The sequence below is a fragment of the Loxodonta africana genome, chromosome 21, assembly GCF_030014295.1.
Source record: "Loxodonta africana isolate mLoxAfr1 chromosome 21, mLoxAfr1.hap2, whole genome shotgun sequence".
In the NCBI taxonomy this organism is placed as follows: Eukaryota; Metazoa; Chordata; class Mammalia; order Proboscidea; family Elephantidae; genus Loxodonta; species Loxodonta africana.
The window spans coordinates 68,915,477-68,935,760 of record NC_087362.1 but is presented as its reverse complement, the minus strand read 5'-3'; the positions used below and the strand labels follow the sequence as shown (position 1 = coordinate 68,935,760).

Genomic DNA, 20,284 nt, shown 5'->3' with positions numbered 1-20,284 from the left:
TAATTCCCAGCCTCTCTCAAGTGCCTCCTCCTGACCCCCACGGCGCGGAGCTAGGACACGTCTTGAACTCCTGCCTGGCTTCACCTAACAACCACCAGCACAGATCCAAGGAGTGAGGCAGCAACCGGTTAGGCGGGCCCTTTCCGAGGCCGGCGGGCCTTAATCCTAGGGCGCCAGTTTCGTTCGCGAAGTTGAAGCGCTTTTGGCCCATCGAGGCCGCCGTAGCGGGGGGCGGGGCCCGGAAAGAAGCAAGATGGCGGCGCTGGACAGTGACAGCGATGAGGACCTGGTCAGCTACGGGACAGGCCTGGAGCCGCTAGAAGAAGGTGCAGTCCGAATTGGGCGCGAGGCGTGCGGAGAACAGACAAGGGGTCCAGGATTCGGGACGAGAACGCACAGCCCTGGGCTCGGCCTTGGGTGGCTCCGGGGAAAGGGGTGGCTTGCTGCATACGCTGGGAACACGGCGACGAGGGAGGTGTAGGCTGCGCTCTCGGAGCGCTCTCGTTCTGAGGGCACAGATGAGAGACCCAGAGGAATGGGAGATATAAATATGATTAAACAGGCACGCGTGAGAGCAGGGGTGGTGGTGGTCAGGCAATATCTTTCCAAGGAGAGAACGTTTCAGCCCGACTTGAAACAGAGAAGGGAGCCAGTCGTGGGAAGATCTGGACGAAGAACATTTCAGGGAGAGGGAACAGCAAGTGCAAATGCTGTGACCTGGGGGCCCTGAATTTGACAGATTGGAGGGTAGGCAGGACTAGTGTGGGTGGGTCAGAGCGCCCCAAGGGAAAAAGGAAATGATGTCAGAGGGGCAGGCAGGGGCTGGATCTTACTTACTATGGTAAGGAGTTTGGATTTCGTACTAAGTGTGTCGGAGAATCATTGGGAAGTACTACACAAGGAAAGGGTGTATATTTTAAAGATTCTTCTATCCTCCGATACTGAGAATAGGCGGGTTGGGAGTGGGCAAGAATGAAGAAACTAGTTTATGAAACTATCGCGGTAAAAAGAGGTCTGGAGACATTGGTTTGGACTGGAGAGTTGGTGGTGGTAAGCAGTGGCTTGGGTCAAGGTATTCTCTGGAGGGAGAGCTGCTGGGATTTGCTGGTGGATTGAATGTAGGGATGAGGGCAAGACTACTCAAGAATCTCTCCCATGTTTCTGGTCTGACCCACTTAATGGCTTGATTCACTCAGCAAAGTACATATTGACTGTCCAATAAGGGCTAACGGCAGTGTTGGACCCTGTTGGAAAAACAGAAGAAGCATGGTGGGTCCTTGGGCTAGAAATTACTTGCAGTCCTCCTGTTGGTGGAGTCTTCTATCCTCTCTTATGTTGGTTGTTTTCTCAGACCACATCCTGGCTGTGCTTCTTCTGGAACAGTGCCACAGATGCCCTTTTTATTCCCTACAAACGGTTCTAATCATTAGAAACTTCTGCAGATACACTGACCCCAACTTCTACACACTGCTAACTAAAGGTGGAGAGAAGCTACTCTTTTTTTTGTGTGGTAAAAATATATGTAACAAAACATCTACCAATTCAACAATTTTTTCATGTACAATTCAGTGGCATTGGTTACATTCATCATGTTGTGCAACCATGACCACTGTTTCCAAATAATTTCACTGTTAACAGAAACTCAGTGCCCCCTAAGCTAAGACTCCTTTTTATCCCCTTCCTCCCACACCTGGTAGGCACTGATCAACTTTGGTCACTATTTTTTTTTTTTCCAGTGCCGTCGAGTCGATTCCGACTCATACATTTGCCTATTTCATACAAGTGAGATCATACAATATTTGTCCTTTTGTGACTGATTAATTTCATTCAACAATGCTTTCAAGATTTATCCACGTTGTAGCATGTATCAGAACTTCATTTCTCTTTATGGCTGAGTGGTATTCCATCATGTGTATGTGCCACGTTTTGTTTATCCATTTATCTGTTGACGGATATTTAGGTTGTTTCCATCTTTTGGCTATTGAGAACAATACTGTGTTCCTGCTTTCAGTTCTTTCAGTTATATACCTAGGAGTGGAGTTGCTGGGTCATATGATAGTTCTATGTTTAACTTTTTGAGGAACTTCCAAACTGTACCATTTTGCATTCCTGCCAGCAATGGGTGAGGGTTCCAATTTCTCCACAGCCTCGCCAACACCTGTTATTTTCAATTTTTTTTTTTTGATCATAACTAATCTAATGGGGGGTAAAGTGGTATCTCATTATGGTTTTGATTTGCATCTCATCAGTGCCAGTGGGTTTTTGGTCATGACTAATGGGGGGAAGTCTCTGGGTGGCACAGGTGGTCAAACACTTAACTGCTAGCCGAAAGGTTGGCGGTTTGAACTCACGCAGAGACATCTTGGGAGACAGGCCTGGCGATCTGCTTCTGAAAGGTCACAGCCTTGAAGACCCTGTGGAGCAGTTCTACTCTGCACACACGGGGTCACCATGAGTTGGAATCAACTTGACAGCAACTTACAACGACGATGACTAATGATGTTGAGAATTTTTCGTGTGCTTGTTGACTGTTGTACATCCTCTTTGGTGAAATGTCTATTCAGTTCCTTTGCCCATTTTTTGATTGGGTTGGTTATCTTTTTGTTCTTCAATCGTAGGAGTTCTTTATGTATTCTTATCAGATGATATGGTTCCCTAAAATTTTCTCCCAATCTGTCGGTTGTCTTTTTGCTTTGTTGATAGAGGCCTTTGATGCACGTCCTGGTTGTCTTTTATGTGTTTGAAGACTGCCTTTGCATTTCCTCTAAGATATCTCCTCCCAACACTCAATGTCCCCAGTTCTATAAGAAACTCAGTTTAAAGTCCTCTCATCGTCCTAAAGATACCCTAATTTGTCACAGCCTTTCTCCAAAGGGACCAGAGCAGGACATTGCTGGTACGTCCCTCATTCGGACTGTCTGTCCTTGATACAGCTCAAGATCATATTAGCTTTATTGGCAAGCACATTACCCCACGATCTCAAAGAGTTTGTTGATAAAAATCCTTTATTTGAGGAGTTTCAAGTCTAGTTGCGAACGAAAGTCCAAGTTGACAAGTGTTAAAGTATGTGACGTAGACAGGAAATGACCTACACAGGCCAACAGGAGAAGCTTGAGAAAGAAGGATGGGGTTACTTGAAAACGGGTTAGACTTCAGCTACACGGGGAGAAGACAGAGCAGCGTGCACGGGTGAGGTTATCACAGCAGTGTTAGGCAGTGGCGTGTGTCCTTTCTGCATTGCTGCTGTCACAGTTGTTCCCTTACAAAGTGATTGTCATAAGTCAACCAACTATGTGACCTGTATTTTTCTAACTTTTCCTGTTCACACAAAACCTGAAATGAAGCCTAACGGCCAAACCATACTTTTGAAGTGGAAGAAAGGGACATTTGATTTGTCATTTTTTTTTTTTTTTCTGGCCTAAAAACATCCTTTCACTTCTCAGTTTTTGAGAATTAATTTATGGCTTTCTAAGCACTTTGAAGTTTAAATGCACTCTGACTGCATTTTACAATGTAAGATACTAGACCAATAGCCACTTTTACTCCCTGCTTTGAAGTTTTAGTGACAGGTTAGACAAATATTGGTGGAGGAGGGACTCCACACCTTAATTAATGTTGCTGACCCTGATAGAAACATTTATTGGTTAAGAATTCACCAGAGAAATGGTGCAGCTGCTGTGGAAAACAGTTTGGCAGTTCCTCAAAAAATTAAACATAGAACTACCATATGATCCAGCAGTCCCAATCCTAGGTCTATAAAAAAAAAAACCTATATATACCCAAAATAATTGAAAGCAGGAACACAAACAGAAACTTAATCATTAATGTTCATTGTGCCACTATTCACAATAGCCAAAAGGTGGAAATAACCTAAATGTCCACCAACAAATGATGGATAAACAAAATGTGGAATGTACATACAATGGAATATTACTCAACCGTAAGGAGAAATGAAGTCCTGATACATACTGCAACACGTATGAACCTTGAAAACATTATGCCGAGGGACATTTTGCTCAGTCACAAAAGGACAAATATTGTACGATCCCACTTACATGAAACTGGCAAATGTATAGAAACCAGGGATTACCAAAAGGGGAGTTGTCGTTTAGGGGGCGCTGAGTTTCTGTTACAAGGAGCCCTGGTGGCACAGTGGTTAAGTGCTTGGCTGCTAACCGAAAGGTTGATAGGGTTAGGGGGTCACTGTGAGACTCTGAATCACAGTGACCCCTAGAACAGAGTAGAAGTGCCCCAGAGGGTTTCCAAGGCTATAACCTTTATGGAAGCAGACTGCCACATCTCTCTTCTGCAAAGTGGCTGGTGGGTTCAAGCCACTGACCTTTCAGTTAGCCGCCGGGCACTTTAACCACTGGACTACCCAGGCTTATAGGGTCGCTATGAGGAGTTGGAATGGACTTGACGGCAGTGGGTTTGGTTTGGTTTTTTTATTTGAGCTTCTGTTAATGCTGATGGTTACACAACATGAATATGACCAACATCACTGAGTAGTGCATTTAAATATTGCTGAATTGGCAAATGTTTTGTCTTATATAGTTTATCACAATAAAAAATGACAATTATAATCATAAATCATAGTAATAATGAAAAACAGTAAAAAAAAAAAAAAAAAGAGAGAGAGAGCGAGAAAGAAAAAGGAAATGACCTGGGAGCCTAGAGGCAGTGGCCAAACTTTATAGACACATAGGCCCTCCAACCTGGAAGAAAGGGCCTCCAGCACTTCCCTCCTCTTTCCTTAGAGACGTTCACTTGTCTCTGGAAGACTCCGCATCTCTAGCTCGTTCTGTACCCAGATTAATTTTAGGACCACCTTACTTCTCCTCGATGCTCTTACTTTTCACTTAAAACTGGCATGGTTTCCACCACCCACAGGACATACCAGTGGCCCTGCAGCACCACGTTCAAGGCCTCTGCACCTCTGCTTCTGTCATCTACTCCTTCCCTGACCTCCAGTCAGACTAGACTACTTTGTCAGTACACCTTATGTTGCCCTTTGATTCTTCTATTTGCTCCTGGAAGTTAATGCCTCTTTTGGGAATTACATCTCAATCTGCAGCTATCAAAATTCTGCTCCTCCCTAGGGATGGCTGAGATGTTGTGGTCCTTGCACATTGTCAAAAGGGTTCTCAAACATGGAGCCATCTCCTTTGCTGGGCTCTGACCACCCTGAGAGTAGCAATGGAGTTGTATTTAGTTTTCTAGACCCAGACTCTAGAACAGGGCTGCTTCCCTGGCAAGGCCCTCAGTAAGCTTCTAGTTGGGGAATGAGTGAAAGACAATGTGAGTGGCATCCCTGGCTTGGAGGCAGACAGAGCTGAGATCTGGTTCCAGCTTTGTGTTTATCAGCTGTGGACCTGAGGCCGGTTGCTTAATGGGGGTGTCCTTATCTGTAAAGGTATGGTGAATGAGATAGTGTATATGAAAAAAGGGGAGTATTCCTTGTGAGTGGCAGTAATTATAACAGGGCCTGGCTAAAATGCCACCTTGTCCCTGGAGTTTCCCCTGTCCTGTGGTTAGAGGTGGCGCCTCCTCCTCAGGAACCCTGTGGGACCCAGCTGGCCACCCTGCTTGGCCCACAGGTTCCACTTAGTTGTCTGTGGATCTTATCTCCTCTTTCAGATCAGAGTCACCCTGAGAACAGGACAAGAATAATACCTAGCACTGGTAGTACCTACCCTCTCAAACCTTAGTCTAGTGATCCTCAACCCAGGATGATTTTGTCCCCCAGGGGATATTGGGCAATGTCTGGAGTCAGTTTTGGTTGTCACACCTTGGAGGGTACTACTGGCATCAAGTGGGCAGAGGCCAGGGATGCTATGAAACACCTTTCAATGCACAGGACGAGATCCCCAAGACAGAATTATACTGCCCAAACCGTCATTTGTGCTGAGGTCGAGAAACTGGGCCTCAGCCAAGAATGGTGCCAGGTGCTCATGCTGGAATGGAGCGTATGTAATGCATTTCTAAGAAATGGTGCAAATCTTGGTTTGTGGGGCCAAAGTTGTAACTGGCTCCTTTGGAGTGAAATGAAACTTAGCTGCTGTGTACGGAGCTTCACCGTGGCCAGGCACCGAGCTCAGCTCCTGACCATTATTACCCTCATCTTACAGTTGTGGAGACTGAAACTTAGAGAGGCTAAGTAACATGCCCAAGGACACAAAGCTAGCAGTTAGTAGGGTAGGGGGTTTTGAACCCAGAAGTCCTGGGCTTCAGAGCCTGACCTCTTGACTGCCCTGCTGTGAGCTGTACTCCAGGAATGACCTAAAGGCTTCACCAGCTCTGAGTCAGAATTTAGGACTGAGGCAGGAAGTTCCTTCACTTTCTGTTCTATCTTCCAGAAGCAGGAACTGACTTAATTATTGAAGTAATTGGTACATGTGGACTTCAGGACCCATCTCACCTACTGTACCTAATAATAGTAATAATAGCAATAGCAGCTAGCACTTTTTAAGTGTTCATTGTGTGTCCTCTTCTTGCTAAGTACTTTATAGGCATTAGCTTATTTAATTTGCATAACAGCCCTATGAAATAGCTGTTACAGTTAGTGTCATCCCCATTTTACAGATGAAGAAATTGAGACACAGAGAGTTTAGGTTGACCAAAGTCTCGGAGTTGGCTTTAAAATCTAGAGCACTCTGACTCTCAACCCCCCTGTATTAACTGTTGTATAACTTACTTTATGTAGTGAACCTTTGAAAATAATTTGATGATTACTTTTAATTTAAATAAAGTCAGAATTTTGAATTGAGGTTCATAAAATTAGACAGTAATTTGTGTTACAGTACCTGGAACTTTAAACCTAAGGAATTTTTAGACTAGGCTAAAATGTATTTGGTTCCTTTGGCTCGTGTGATGTAGCAGCCTAGCACTTTTCAGCAAGGAGGGAAAGGAACAAGTTTAACGAACAGTAACTGTGGAATTAGGAGAATCGCAGAAATAAGGAAACTCTTAAGACCTGGGGATTATGGGCAATACCATAATATTGGGAAATATTTCCCATAATACCATAACTATGGGAAAATTCTGGAGTCAGGAAATGCTGTGTAGTCCTAGAAGAAACGTAAAAGTACTCCTCCTGTCCCAGACCTCTGCAGGAGACATGCCACCCCAGAGTCTTACGTTCTTCGTTGCTAGGAGATTTCAACTCCAACTGCCTGATACTGTCCCCCCACCCTCAATAACTTGGCTTTCATTGTGGAATTCAGGGGAAAGAGCAGGCCATTTTTTGTCAAAATATATTTTTATCATAAATAAGGAATGTCTTTAATTATCTTAGGACTATGAAGAAGCTTGATAAAATACACTGGTTTTTAAAGCATGTAAGCTACTAAAGTATAGGATTAGCAACTTAATTAAGATTGTTATAGTTGAAGTTACAAAAAGTGAAAAATTATGTTTAAGGAAATGAGATTTTCCCTAAATGTTTTCTAGCCCACCATCCCCTTTCTTCTTTCTCATTCAAAAACATTCTTTTCAGGTGAAAGACCAAAGAAACCAATTCCTCTTCAAGACCAGACTGTCAGAGATGAAAAAGGAAGGTATAAGCGATTTCACGGAGCCTTTAGTGGAGGTTTCTCTGCTGGATATTTCAATACAGTTGGCTCAAAAGAAGGTATGATTTTCCTGTTTATAGCCACTGTATTGGAGCCCTGGTGGCACAGTGGTGAAGAACTCAGGTGCTAACCAAAAGATCAGCAGTTCAAATCCACCATCCGTTCCTAGGAAACCCTATAGGGCAGTTCTACTCTGTGCTTCAGGGTCGCTATGAGTTGGGATGGAGTTGATGGTACTGGGTTTGGTTTTTTGGTTTATATTGCTAAAGCCAATGATTGAGATAGCGTAAGATCCCCCTCCCCCTTTCTGAAACTTCTCCTTTAAACGTTGTAGTGTATACACTGTAGCTTTTGTGTCCTTTGAGTGTTTGGAATGTTTCCAGAATCAACTTGTGTGCTGCTTGTTGATTACAACTTGAAGGTGAGTTTTCTTCCACTGTCTTTTAAATGGATACACCCTAACCAGATGATTAAATAGTGTGACGACTTCCATTTCATATTGCATCTTGCTGTGCGCAGAGTACTCTCACACTGATCCATTCAGTTAATCACTGGATATCTCTTGGTCCCCATGTGACTCAGTGACTAAGGAGCGCAGACGTCACAGCTGTTTTGGTGATGAGTCCTCTGAGGATCAGAGCAGTTAAGGAGCTGGTGTGAGGTCAGAGAGAGCTGTGGGTGGAGCTCTGGGGACCACAGCATCACTGCTTAGTAAATGCTCTCAACCTGGGAAAAAGTAAATTCAATTTTTCACATTATTCAGTGTAATAAATTCCATGGTGTTTAAAGTACTGTGCTTTTTAATGGTTACACGAATGATTTACAAGGATCAGCACCAAGCTGGTTCCTGTGAGGCAGAGGTGAGGTTAAAGATGTCCCAAATGTCCACCCTTTCCAAGCTGCTATACTGCTCCATCATCTCTAACATCAGCTACTCCCTCTCCCCTCAGTACTCTCCCTCGCATCTTTGGGTTCCCTGATTTGCTGCATCATCTCACAGAACTCAGGAACCGTATAAAGGAAATGGCTCACACGGTTGTGGAGGCCGGCAAGTGCCAAATTCATGGATCAAGTGTAGGCTTCTCTCTGGCCTTCAGTCTCTGCCCAAAGACACTCAGCATTCTTGTTCCGTGGGTCAGGAAGCCCACTGCACTGTCTTCTGCCAGTGTCTCCTTCCTTGGTGGTGGTGGGCTCTTCTCTTTCCCACCTCTGGGGTGGCTCATTTCAAGCTTAGCAGGATGGCAAAACTGACCAATCCCCTTGGTGGGCCACAATTACCCTATCACACTGCCCAATCACCTGTGTGGGAATTACAATACCATGGCTAGAAAGACCATACAAAAAGCAGTCCATTATACTGCATGGTTTAGCACAAAAACATTTTTCACCAGAAGAAAATGGCTTTATATAGCTCAGTTGTGAATGGAAGATGAACTCATTGACTCAGGGAGCAGTTATCAAGAACAAGATGTCATACGAAGTAGCCGTGGGAAGTAGCTACAAAGTGTGTAGTTATTGGGCATTTCAAGTCTTTATATGTTACGTAATTACTTTATTATAAACCAATACTGACTAGGATTGTAATGTTCTAAACCCTTTTCTTTCAAGGATGGACACCCTCTACCTTCGTATCTTCACGACAGAATAGAGCAGACAAATCTGTTCTTGGTCCTGAAGATTTTATGGATGAAGAGGTGGGTGTCCAGTACTTTAATTGCCTGTTAGCCAGAGGGATGTGTGGGGCTCGTTGTGGTGGCACCTTCTCCGTCCCCAGAAAGTCCCGTGTGTGATTTCCTCTTTGTTTGTAAGGCTTTATCTTTTAGGCATTTGGATTATGATGTCCTGTACACAAGTGGATTCTTGCCCATTGGAGTAGCATTTTATGCTCGGCCAGTTTCTAAAGTCAGGAGTGTAAGGAGAAAGTCGTATATGAGCAGAATGACTTGAAAAGCCCTGAGATTGCTCCAATTGTGCAGTACCTCACGTTCCAAGTCTGGAGCTTTCCATAGTAACTCTGTAGTTTAAGGAACAGTGAGTGACCAGGCTAGAGAAAGAATGAAAGGAAGCCACATGCAGGTGTCTGGGGCACATCCGTAAAGAACACAGTGGCCATCAACTTCTTAGGGAAAACGGGAGGCTGTGAGGGTGTCTGAGCTAACCCTGCCAGCCTGCAGGGTGTATTTCATTTTGCTTGAAAATTAAGCCTCTGTCACCTTAGTACCAAGTCATGGATTCATTGGTAGTGAAGATTAAAAAAATGCTTACATCAGGATGCTTTGGTGAAGGAAGGGTTGGGTCCCTCTTCTTACTTGGCTGGCATAAGGAAGCACATCTATAAGGAAACGTATCTCTTGTAGCAAGAAGTCTAGGTGTCCGTGAGGCCCCAGGCCCCATCCTCTCAGTCATCCTCCAATATCAGCTTGTCCTCACTCTTGCTCTCCTCCTGGGTGCTGTAGCTCCGGGTGGCACAGCCAGGGCAGTATCCCATGGAAGGAGGACTTTTTTCTTGGTGTCTTTTCTTGAGAGCAAAGTAATCTTGCACATAAGTCCTACAGTGCACTTTTCCCTCACATCCATTTGGGCAAATTGTTTCACACACCATCTCCTAAAGCAGTTCCCGGTGAGGGAAAGGGATCAAAATGACTGGCTTAGAAAAGACAGGACCCTCTCCTCCCTCTGCCCCTGCCACAGTGCTAGGGAGGTCCAGCCACTGCTGAAGCACCTGTCTGTCCAGAGGAAGGCAGGCGCCTGTACAGCAGTAGCACTCTGTAGGAAGGAGGAAGAGAATGGCTGTCGGATGGGCCACCGGCAGTATCTGCGCCAGTGAACGCAGAAGCACTTAACTCCAGTCTTGTCACACAGATCCTCACAAACGCTTGCTGTTCGTGAATCTAAGGTTTGTCCCCTTCATGCTGACCTTTGAACAGTTGTCAGGAAGAATTTGGCCCCTCCTTCCTCCTTCCTTCCCAGGTTGGTAGTAGTGCCTCTTGTAGCCCCGCTCAGCCACTGACCTGAGCTTACGTGAGGGTGTGGCTCTAAGTTAGTGTGTGAAGTCAGCCACTTCTCTGATCCCTGAGTCAATTTTGTAGTTTTAACTTTTTTTTTTTTTAAAAAAGAAATAAAGCTCTGTGATGTGTCATGCTTAATCACGTAACCAATAGAAACACTAAGTAATTCTGTTTAAATTTTTTTAAGGATCTCAGTGAATTTGGGATAGCACCGAAAGCAATTGTGACCACAGATGATTTTGCCTCCAAAACCAAAGACAGAATACGAGAAAAGGCCAGGCAGTTGGCAGCTGCTACCGCCCCCATTCCTGGGGCCACTCTGCTTGATGATCTCATAGCACCAGCAAAGTGAGAAAGGTTTAATTCTGACTTTTCTGTTCTTGGCCTCACCTCTTTGAATGATTAGCTTTCTGGGGGATAGTTTGGTTAGAAGTAAGGGCACCCTTCTTAGGCTAGCTTGTGTGAATTAGGGGACACTGTCGTAGGGGTGCTGCACTACTGCTGGAACTGAAGGGGTCCTGTCCCTGGCCACGCTGCCGGACTCACCGCAGCTGGAGTGCTGTTAGGAACTGCGGTGGCTGCCCTCCTGCCCCCTCTCTCATGGGCCTGGGGACTCTATCCTATCCACCTCATTCTACTCAATTTTTTCTTTGAACCTCCTTGTTTTTTTCCTGGGCACATGACCTGATGTGGCAGACTCAGACCTTCATGGTTTCTCAGGCCACATGCCCCAGAAAGACTATCTAGAATCTCTGTGTGCTCAGTCCAGATGCCCACAAAAGGGGGCATCTGAATGACTTCCCTAGGTTAGGTGCCCCGTCACTGTGGCTGGAGTGGCAGTCGTGCAGTTCTAACACAGGTGAGGGGAAGGTCTCAGACGGGACAGGTGTATGAGCTGGGCAGGAACTCAAAAGCTGGCTATCTTGTACTGTTCTCTGACATCACCCAAAGGTATTCATTTTTAATGCTTTTCTGTCTTAGATTATCTGTTGGTTTTGAGTTGCTAAGAAAAATGGGTTGGAAGGAAGGACAAGGAGTTGGTCCCCGAGTAAAGAGAAGACCACGCCGACAAAAACCTGGTATGTATTCGATTATCATTACTTCTACAGCATACTTTTTAAGGGCTACATGTTTCTAGAAGAAAGTAGAAACCTCTTGCTGGGTCAAGAAGTGTGCCTGCTTGTTTAAGGCTTTTATGTGTAATGCGCAGTAGCTTTCCAGAAGAATCGAACTAGTTTATATTCCCACCAGAAGTGTATGAAAGTTCTTGTTTCCTACCCTCGTCAATACTTTTTTAATTTTTGCTGTGTTGGTAAAACAGTATCTATGCCATAGTTTAACATCATTTTTTCCTATGTGTTTCCTGCCCTTGGCCTCCCTAGTCAGACTGTGAACTCTTTGAGGGCAGTGATCATTTCTCTTGGGTTCTCCAGGAGGCTAGGCCAGCAGAGGTTAAAACTCATTGAGCACACTATTGCCAGAGTGTAGGTGGAGAATGGACTGGTGGAGAACACTCCTGGAGTGACCATTCTTTGACCTGAAGGCTATAGCACCTTTTACGAGCACAGGCATACTCAGCCATGTACCTCTGAAGATGTGAGTCGGGCTTCTATATTTTCACGCACTTAATGACTAATGCATTTGAAATGTCATTTATAGATCCTGGAGTAAAGATCTATGGCTGCGCTTTACCCCCTGGAGACTCTGAAGGATCTGAGGTATGGTATGGGGTGACCACTTTCAATTTGATACAACAGCGTTTGTTACTTTATGATCATGAAGTTTCTGGGTCGGAGGCAATTTTAAAAATCAGTCAAATTCCATGGCAATGAAATACCCATACTCTAGTCAGATGATGTGTTTAGCAACAGGCCAGCACCATAGATATCCCCAGTCTGTTCAGAGTCTTAAAATGGAGCTGTTTGTGTTAGTATGATTTCCTCAGGACTTGATTTAGGCATTTGTCATAGTGTAAATGAAGGTAATTTTGCTGTTTGTAATTAATCACTGCATTATACAACAGTATTTCCCAAGTTTACTTTGGGCCACCAGTGACTCACCTTAATTCTTCTTTAAACATTGAAACAGGATGAAGATGATGACTACCTGCCTGAAAATGTCACCTTTGCACCCAAAGATGTCACACCTGTGGATTTTACACCTAAAGATAACGTACACGGACTGGAGTACAAGGGCCTGGATCCCCACCAAGCGCTGTTTGGAACTTCGGGAGAACATTTTAATCTTTTCAGTGTGGGATCTGAGAGGGCCAGCAGTTTTCTTGGAGATGTGGGACTGAGTAAAGGAAGAAAGTTGGGAATTTCAGGCCAGGTAAAACGTTTCTGTTTTATAAGTGTGGAACCACTAAAACTGGGTGTATTTTCCTTATTATATGTGCCCTGTAGCAGGCAGTCATTTCTCACTGCATAAATGAAGGCTTTGAAGTGGTTATATTTTCCTTAGGGTCTTTTCTGAAGATACGTAAGCACACACCTTCCTGATTTTAATAATGTGCCCCTGAAACCCTGTGACTGAAGGGTCTTGGTGGAGTTTGTGTGCTCCCTGGGGTGACGACTGCTTTCCACACACTCGTGGGGCTGAGCAGAAAACCCCTCTTACCCCTTTGATTTAGTTAATAGTCAAATCGCAGTCTGCCTAAGGTTAGGTCCAAGTTCTCCTACCTCTTAGACTATTTCCTAGGCTGCAAGGCCCAAGTTGTGAACACAGGTTTAGTTTTTACTTAGGAGACTTGCTTTTTGCCTTTGGAGAGATGGAGAGCTTTTATGAATTACACATCTTCTCAAATTATTTCAGAGGTTTTTTTCTTAAAATGCATTTAGAAAATGGTTACTCTGTTACATTTCCTTCCCAGTATGTGTTTTTTCCCAATCCTTTTCACAAAAACTGAACTGATTGGAGGCCATTCCTCACAGAAGATGAAACGTTCTTACAGTGGCCATCCAATGAGCCGTGGCCTGCAGGCCTTGGCCGCAGCACTGCTCAGGCCATGTTGATCGGTCGATGAACACTTCTGCCTCTCACCTTTTGGAGCCCCCATTTCTGCCCCTACACTCACTGCTGCTAGGGCGTGGCGTCCACTCTTCTTCCCTTGCTTGGACCCCGTGGCTGCCGGGGCTAGAGGACAGCTCCAGTGCTGGAGGCCTGGTATTATCTTGTTGTCATTGTTTTCTAAGAGACCTGAGCCTGTGTTATTCTGGGGCTCCTTTAACTTCTCCTGCTGGTGTCCTCGAAGTGCTAAGGTGGTCTCTTCAGTGCAGACATACTCGGAAACCTGTGATTGCTCAGTTTGAAACCTTGTTTTCTGAAGGCTTTTGGTGTGGGTGCCCTGGAAGAGGAAGATGATGATATATATGCCACAGAAACTCTATCGAAGTATGACACCGTTCTGAAGGACGAAGAGCCTGGAGATGGGCTATATGGCTGGACAGCGCCCAAGCAATATAAAAGCCAGAAAGGTAATTCCATAGACCCGCAAACCAAATGTCAGAATATCAAGAAGAAGGAATAACAAGATTGATACTGGAATATCAGCCTCCACGGAGTAGGTGGTTGCTGGTCAAAGATGCAGGGTGAGGGAGGAAGAGAGACCTAGTGTGGGAAATAAGATAGAAGCAGGATTTAGACCACAGGCCCAGGCCAAAGCCAGCTTTTGAGACAGGGCCCAGGTGGGGAGGAGGAGGGAGAGGCCTGGGATCAGGGAAGCTGCCAGTGTGTGGACAGGTACTCGTATTGCAGGTCAGAGCTGGCCGTGGGTCACAGGAAAGCAGTCAGAGCTCGAGGAATTGGGCAGGTGGCCAAAGTAGGTCAACTCAAGCTACAGGTCAGAAGGTCAGGTGGGGGGACCAGGCAGCAGGTACACTGAGAGCCTACAGCAAGATGGAGCTGAATGCCAGCCTGTCTCCTGACTCGAGTCCCTGGCTTCCAGCGGGCTCTTGTTGGAATAGGAGATGGTGAGGTCTTACACAACCTGAATTTCAAGCCCCAGTCAGTCAATGGTGGTTCAGATCCCATGGTTCTGAACAGTATTCAGTTCTTCATTCCAGAAAAGAAGGAGATGATATAGACTAGGTCTTAGTAGCATGTGATTTGGAGTCACTCAGACCTGGATTTGGATCCAAACTCTCCACTGGCCAGCTCTTTGACCTTGGTCAAGGCTTGTAACCTCTCTGGGCCTCAGAGTCCTTATTTGTAAAGTGAGGATAAAGTCCACTCGGGCTGTGAGAAATAAGATACCATTTGGCAGGTATTTGGCCAAGTACCTGCCAAATGGTATCTTCTATTAATGGCAGCTACTGTTCTTGTGATTATGGTCATAATAACAACCTGAATCAGATACAGGAGTTGAGACATGGTAGAAAATAACCTATTCAGACATTTTTTAGCTGTAGACAGATAAAAGTTTGATCAAACTCTTTTAAAATACATCTAAAATGTACCGGCTGAAACAGTCTCAGGATGGCAGAAGAATATATAAACATGAGCATCACCCCTGAGAAGGTTCACTTTACAGTTCTAGACGAGAAAAAGCAGGTACAAAACAGTATTTAGAGGATGTTTAACTCAGTGATCGTGAACACAAACCCTGGAGACAAACTGCCTGGGTTCTGCTTTCCCCATTCATCAGCTGTGACCTTGGCCTCGCTCTGCCTCAGCGTGCTCGTCTGAAAAATGGGGATGACGGTGGCATAACTACTTCATAGAGATTGAATGTATGTGAAGGTGTAGCCTGTGCCTGGCACCAAGCAAGCACTGTGTAAACATGAGGTCTCTGTCATCATGGTCACAGAAAGGACCGAGGGTTTACAGGAGACAGTGGCAAGGGTGTGCACCAGATTACTGTTAGGAGTACCCTGGCTGGTGGGATCTTGATGTGGGAATTCTAACTCTTAATGACCCTCTGTGACAGAGCAGACCTGCCACATAGGGTTTCCTAGGCTGTAATCTTTACCGAAGCAGATGGCTAGGCCTTTTCTCTTGCGGAGCTACTAGGTGGGTTCGAACCACTGACTTTTGGTTAGCAGCCAAGTGCTTAACCATTGCTCCACCAGGGCTCCAGAGGGATCTTAGGCTACTTTTATTTTCTTCCTTTTGTTTACCTATATTTTCTGATGCTTCTGCCAAGGCTATGCATTATTTTTTATAATCTAAAAAGAATTAATATAAATTGCCGGGTTTTAAAAGAATACAAAATTCCAGAAATGTGAAATTTAATTCCAAATGACAGATTTTTAGGAAAGTTCAGAAGCTGGGGCAGATGTTCAGCATGAGGTCAGGTACAAAGAACCATCTTGTGGGGGAGGTCGTTACATGGTGATGGTCTGTTATCAACTGCTGAAGATCTCAGGCCGGCCTTGCAGGGCAGGCGGAGGCACCTGGATCAGGGCTAAACACCTAGCTGGTTTAAGTGCTCATGGTTATCCCATAGAAGGGACTTTTTTAGCCACAGAAAATGCAGTCTGTGTATGGGGGACTTTTGACATAACCACTGTGTGTGGGATGTCTTTGAGAACTGAGGGGCCTCTGTCGCCAGAGTTGACTCCAGGATCAGATCAGTGGAAGATCCCTGGCTCCGAGTCCTTGGACCCTGGCCATTCAGTTTCCTGTATTTGTGATCTTTATCTCGTTAAAATTTCATTTGAGAAAAAGATAAAAAGTACCTTTTAATTTACACTAAGATTTGATTACACACTGACTTGGTTTTATTGCTTTTTGTGTCTTATGTGGATAGTTGTTAAGGAAATTGGTAGGTAGTCTTCAGTGGTTTTTACCTACATTTAGAAATGATTCTGTCATAGTTATGATTATAATTTTATCCATACTTGTCCTTTTCGCTGTTTTCCTTGAGGACTCCGACTGCACAGAGTATATTTTTTGGTGACCCTTAGCATAAGACCTAAGGTACTTTTTCTAAAAACAATGTGGAAGTACCTGTTTTGTAGAGCCATACCCTGGTGTCCTGGGCAGCCTAATCAGCAGAGGGTGGTGTGGGCCCTGTCGCCAGTCACTGAGTCAACAGAGGCGTGAAAGCATGAGAACGTTCTTTCTTCATCTTTTACTGCTATCTCTGAATGATGTCATGCAGGACACGTAGGATTTATGTTCTTGGAGATAAGCTTCTGATGTCTTCTGTCTCATTCTAATCTTCTCTGCCTCTGGAATTAATCAATGACATCATTTTGTAGAATCAGAGAAAGATCTTCGATACATTGGCAAAATTTTGGATGGATTTTCCTTGGCTTCTAAATCTTTGTCTTCTAAGAAAGTAAGAAAACCCTTTTTTTTTTTCTCTCTTTAATGGTTTAGTGTTTAAAATGTTTGCTGCTATGTAGTCTATGTTATTATATTAACAAAAAGATAAGTAAATTGTGTTTTCAAAAAGCAACAGCCTGGTAACTTGCTCGTATTTGTCCAGGAAAACGTAGACTACTTTAGAAATGTCAGTCAGTGGCTACATTACGTTCAAAACCTTGAATTGCTAATCTTTTACATCCCAACTTCAAGTGAGCAGTTAGTTTCTTCAAAAAGAAATACATTAGAATAGGTATTAGAATGAACTTGATATAATTCTAGGGGGAATGTAATTTAAGGAAAAAAAAAATGCTTTATTGTGTTTTAGGTGAAAGTTGACACAGCAAATTAGATTCCCATTCAACAATTCATACTGTATAAAACTTTTAAAAACCCATAATAACCCATGATCTTGACTATTAGCTAGTGTGGGCTGGGTTCCCCGGACCCCTTGCCAGGGGCCGAATGAAAGGGAGAGAAGCCCGTGTGTGTGAGTCAAGTCCAGTGAAGAACTCTGCATGCCATTCCAGATCGTTTTGTATTTGTGAGATTTTTGTTAAAGCCGTGTGTGAAAATCTGCTGTTAGGCCAAGCAGCTGCCCTAGCCGGGCAGGTGCTCTTCCTTTGACAGTCATCAGAGCCACTGTGGACAGCACAGGTGTCATAACTACACACCTGGAGTTAGCTGTGGGTGCTGGGCAGCTCGGGAGCAGTGCCTGGCCTTTGCCTTGTTGGCATTTCAGACCATTCCCCACTTGTGTCAACTTTTTTTTGTTCAACTAACGTTTGTGAAGTACCTCTAAGGCTAGGCCTGTTACCCTCCAGAAGAGGGGAGCCCAGGGGGCAGTGCAGCCCCCAAAATCCTATTTGGTATTACAGTGGCTTTGATTTATTTAGTTGTGATAGATAATGTGACAGTGGACAGCCTGGCCTGATGCCTAAGAGCACTGGTACTAGAGCTAGGCTGCCTGTGTCTCTAGCCCAGCTCTGCTTCTCACTACGATGACCTTGGGCATGTTACTGCACCTCACTTGCTTTACTTTCCCCATCTGTAAAATGGGAATAATAACAGTACCTACCTCATAGCACTGTTGGAGGACTAGTGAGTTTATCTAAAATATTCAGAACAGTCATCTGTAAGACAGGAATAATAACAGTATCTGCTGCATAGCACTGTTGGAGAACTAAATGTGTGGAAAATATTCAGAACAGTGTCAGGCACATTGTAAGCTACTATTATTACTAGACCTGGCAAGCAACATTAAAGGAAAATGTGAGCTTTTTACCTTTATGAAAAGGAAGCATAGTTTTTAAGAGGCTGAGAAGTACTCAGTTGACTCTGGGGATTTAAGGATAAACAGGACTAAGTCCTGGCCCTCAAGTCGCTCCATCCTGTGAGGGTGCCAGACAGGCAAATGCATTGTAGTGGGGCTGTTGTTGTTAACTGCTGTCAACTTGGCCCCAACTCATGGCGACCGCATGCACAACATAATGAAATGCTGCTTGATCCTGCATCATCCCCATGATGGGCTATGGATCAGACCGTTGTGATCCACAGGGTTTTCATTGCTGATTTTGGGAAGTAGATTGCCAGGGCTTTCTTCCTAGTCCATTTTAGCCTGGAAGCTCTGCTGAAACCTGTTCATCAACCACCACAGCAGTCCACAAGCCTCAGAGTGCCATACATGGAGAGACAGAGTCCTGGGGTTCCTGAGGAGGCTCCTGGCTGGAGCGGGGCTTGGGGTGTGAATGATTCAGAGGGCTGGGCTCACCCAGTCTTTCACAGACAGGCAAGTTTTCTAAACATGTGGTCAAAACCCCTCCTCTGGCTCTAGAGGCAAGACCGAGCAGTGAGTTAGTGTGGGGGAGAAATGCTTTGAATCTAACGGGGCATATAAAGAAGACTCAAGTACACACCCCTCTGCCCTCCTCCTCTGGTGTTTTGTGCAGCAGTAACATGAGAGTGTCTGCTGGCTGATCTGGGAGTCCAGGTGTTTCAGAGAAGGTGGTCAGGCTAAGATGATACCAAAATAGATAGATGGAACACAATTATTTTTAGTAAAAGGAATTGTAGAGAGTCCCCCCTGAGGGTGCCTCCCCCCTGCACCCTGTGCCTCGGCAGGGACCAGCCATGCTGACCAGATTTATGACAATACTGCTTTTTCATGGGCTGTCTTAAGTGCCAGGTTCTCAGCCCAGGCCGCACATTACAGCCATCTAGGGAGTGTGGGAAAGTCTAATTATACCCAGCTTTTTGGGGTGGGATTCAGGCATTCAATCAGTATTGCTAGCCCCCCCACCCCCTGTCCCACCCCAGGCAAGTCCTGTGTGTAGCCAGGTTTGAGAACCACAGCCATTGAGGGGTACGTCCTTCCCTGGTTCCAGGCTTTAAAGTTGACTCAACCCCAGCTTTCAGATGGCTTAAAAACCAAGTAAATGGCTTAAATAGGACTGTCCACAAACATGTGTTTGTTAGGCTAAGAGCAGGGAGGCCATTTAGTGCATTAATTGGTTTGGGTCTTTTTACAGTAATTTTAAGATATCTAATAATTGTTGTACCTTGTCTGTTCTGCCATCATTAATGCCTGTCAGTGTTGAAAATACCTGACTTTCCCAAATATATTTCAATTTCAGTTCAGTCAGCTTTTAGAAATATCTCTAATCAAACAATAGGGCCTGAAATAAGTCAGATACAGAAGGACAAATATTGTATGACCTCACTTATATAAAAAGAAAAGGCAAATGTACTGAGATCAAAGTTTATTAGTGGTTACCGGGGCAGGACCGAGAAGAAGGGGGTTAACCATGATGGAAATATTGCATTGATTAAGGGTAGGGTTGCAAAGCCAATTATTGTAATTAGTGTCAATAAGTTGTACACCTGTGAAAAGTTGAATTGGCAAAAGTTGTTAGATATATTTACAACAACAAAAAACAAACAAGCAGCTACTTATTTACAACCAAACGCCTCATGGGATTTGATTCCTTGGTTTAGGATCATGGTTTCGTGGGACATCCCAGTTAATTGGCCTAATAATATGTTCAGTGCTTCTGTTCTACCTCCTAGTTCAGCGTGTAGTGCCTGGGGTCTTAAAAGCTTGCGAGCAGCCGTCCAAGGCAAACAATTGGTCACTATTCACCCGGAACTACAGACGAAAGAGTCAGAAATAGGAGGAGGATATGGACTGTGTGGCTAATTGCCTCTGTGAACAGCTATCTCCTCTGCCATGAAACCAGAAGAACTGGATGGTGCCTGGCTACCATTACTGAACATTTTGATCAAAGATTCTATAGAAGACTCCTGATCAAAAGCGGTAAAATGGAGAACAGAATTTAAAATTCTCATGGACTCCAGACTTCCTGGAGCCATGATGGTTGGATGAACCCCTGAAACTAT

The 20,284-nt window shown here is 44.6% G+C and overlaps 1 protein-coding gene across 5 annotated transcripts in view; it reads left to right on the top strand.

Annotated features, from left to right (window-relative positions):
* Positions 1 to 210: 210 nt before the first annotated feature.
* The window catches only part of GPATCH1 (G-patch domain containing 1), a 45,042-nt gene continuing 24,968 nt past the window's right edge, over positions 211 to 20,284 (top strand). For 4 of the 5 annotated variants that reach the window (XM_023555638.2, XM_064274095.1, XM_010596117.3 and 1 more), the window contains exons 1-9: positions 211 to 326; positions 7,496 to 7,630; positions 9,180 to 9,265; positions 10,767 to 10,927; positions 11,561 to 11,658; positions 12,239 to 12,297; positions 12,668 to 12,910; positions 13,908 to 14,055; positions 16,783 to 16,862. In XM_023555638.2, the coding sequence (XP_023411406.1) occupies positions 254 to 326; positions 7,496 to 7,630; positions 9,180 to 9,265; positions 10,767 to 10,927; positions 11,561 to 11,658; positions 12,239 to 12,297; positions 12,668 to 12,910; positions 13,908 to 14,055; positions 16,783 to 16,862 (1,083 nt within the window). In that variant the 5' untranslated portion in view covers positions 211 to 253. The remainder of the gene's footprint in view (positions 327 to 7,495; positions 7,631 to 9,179; positions 9,266 to 10,766; positions 10,928 to 11,560; positions 11,659 to 12,238; positions 12,298 to 12,667; positions 12,911 to 13,907; positions 14,056 to 16,782; positions 16,863 to 20,284) is intronic. The other variant, XM_064274096.1, reaches the window with a different exon arrangement.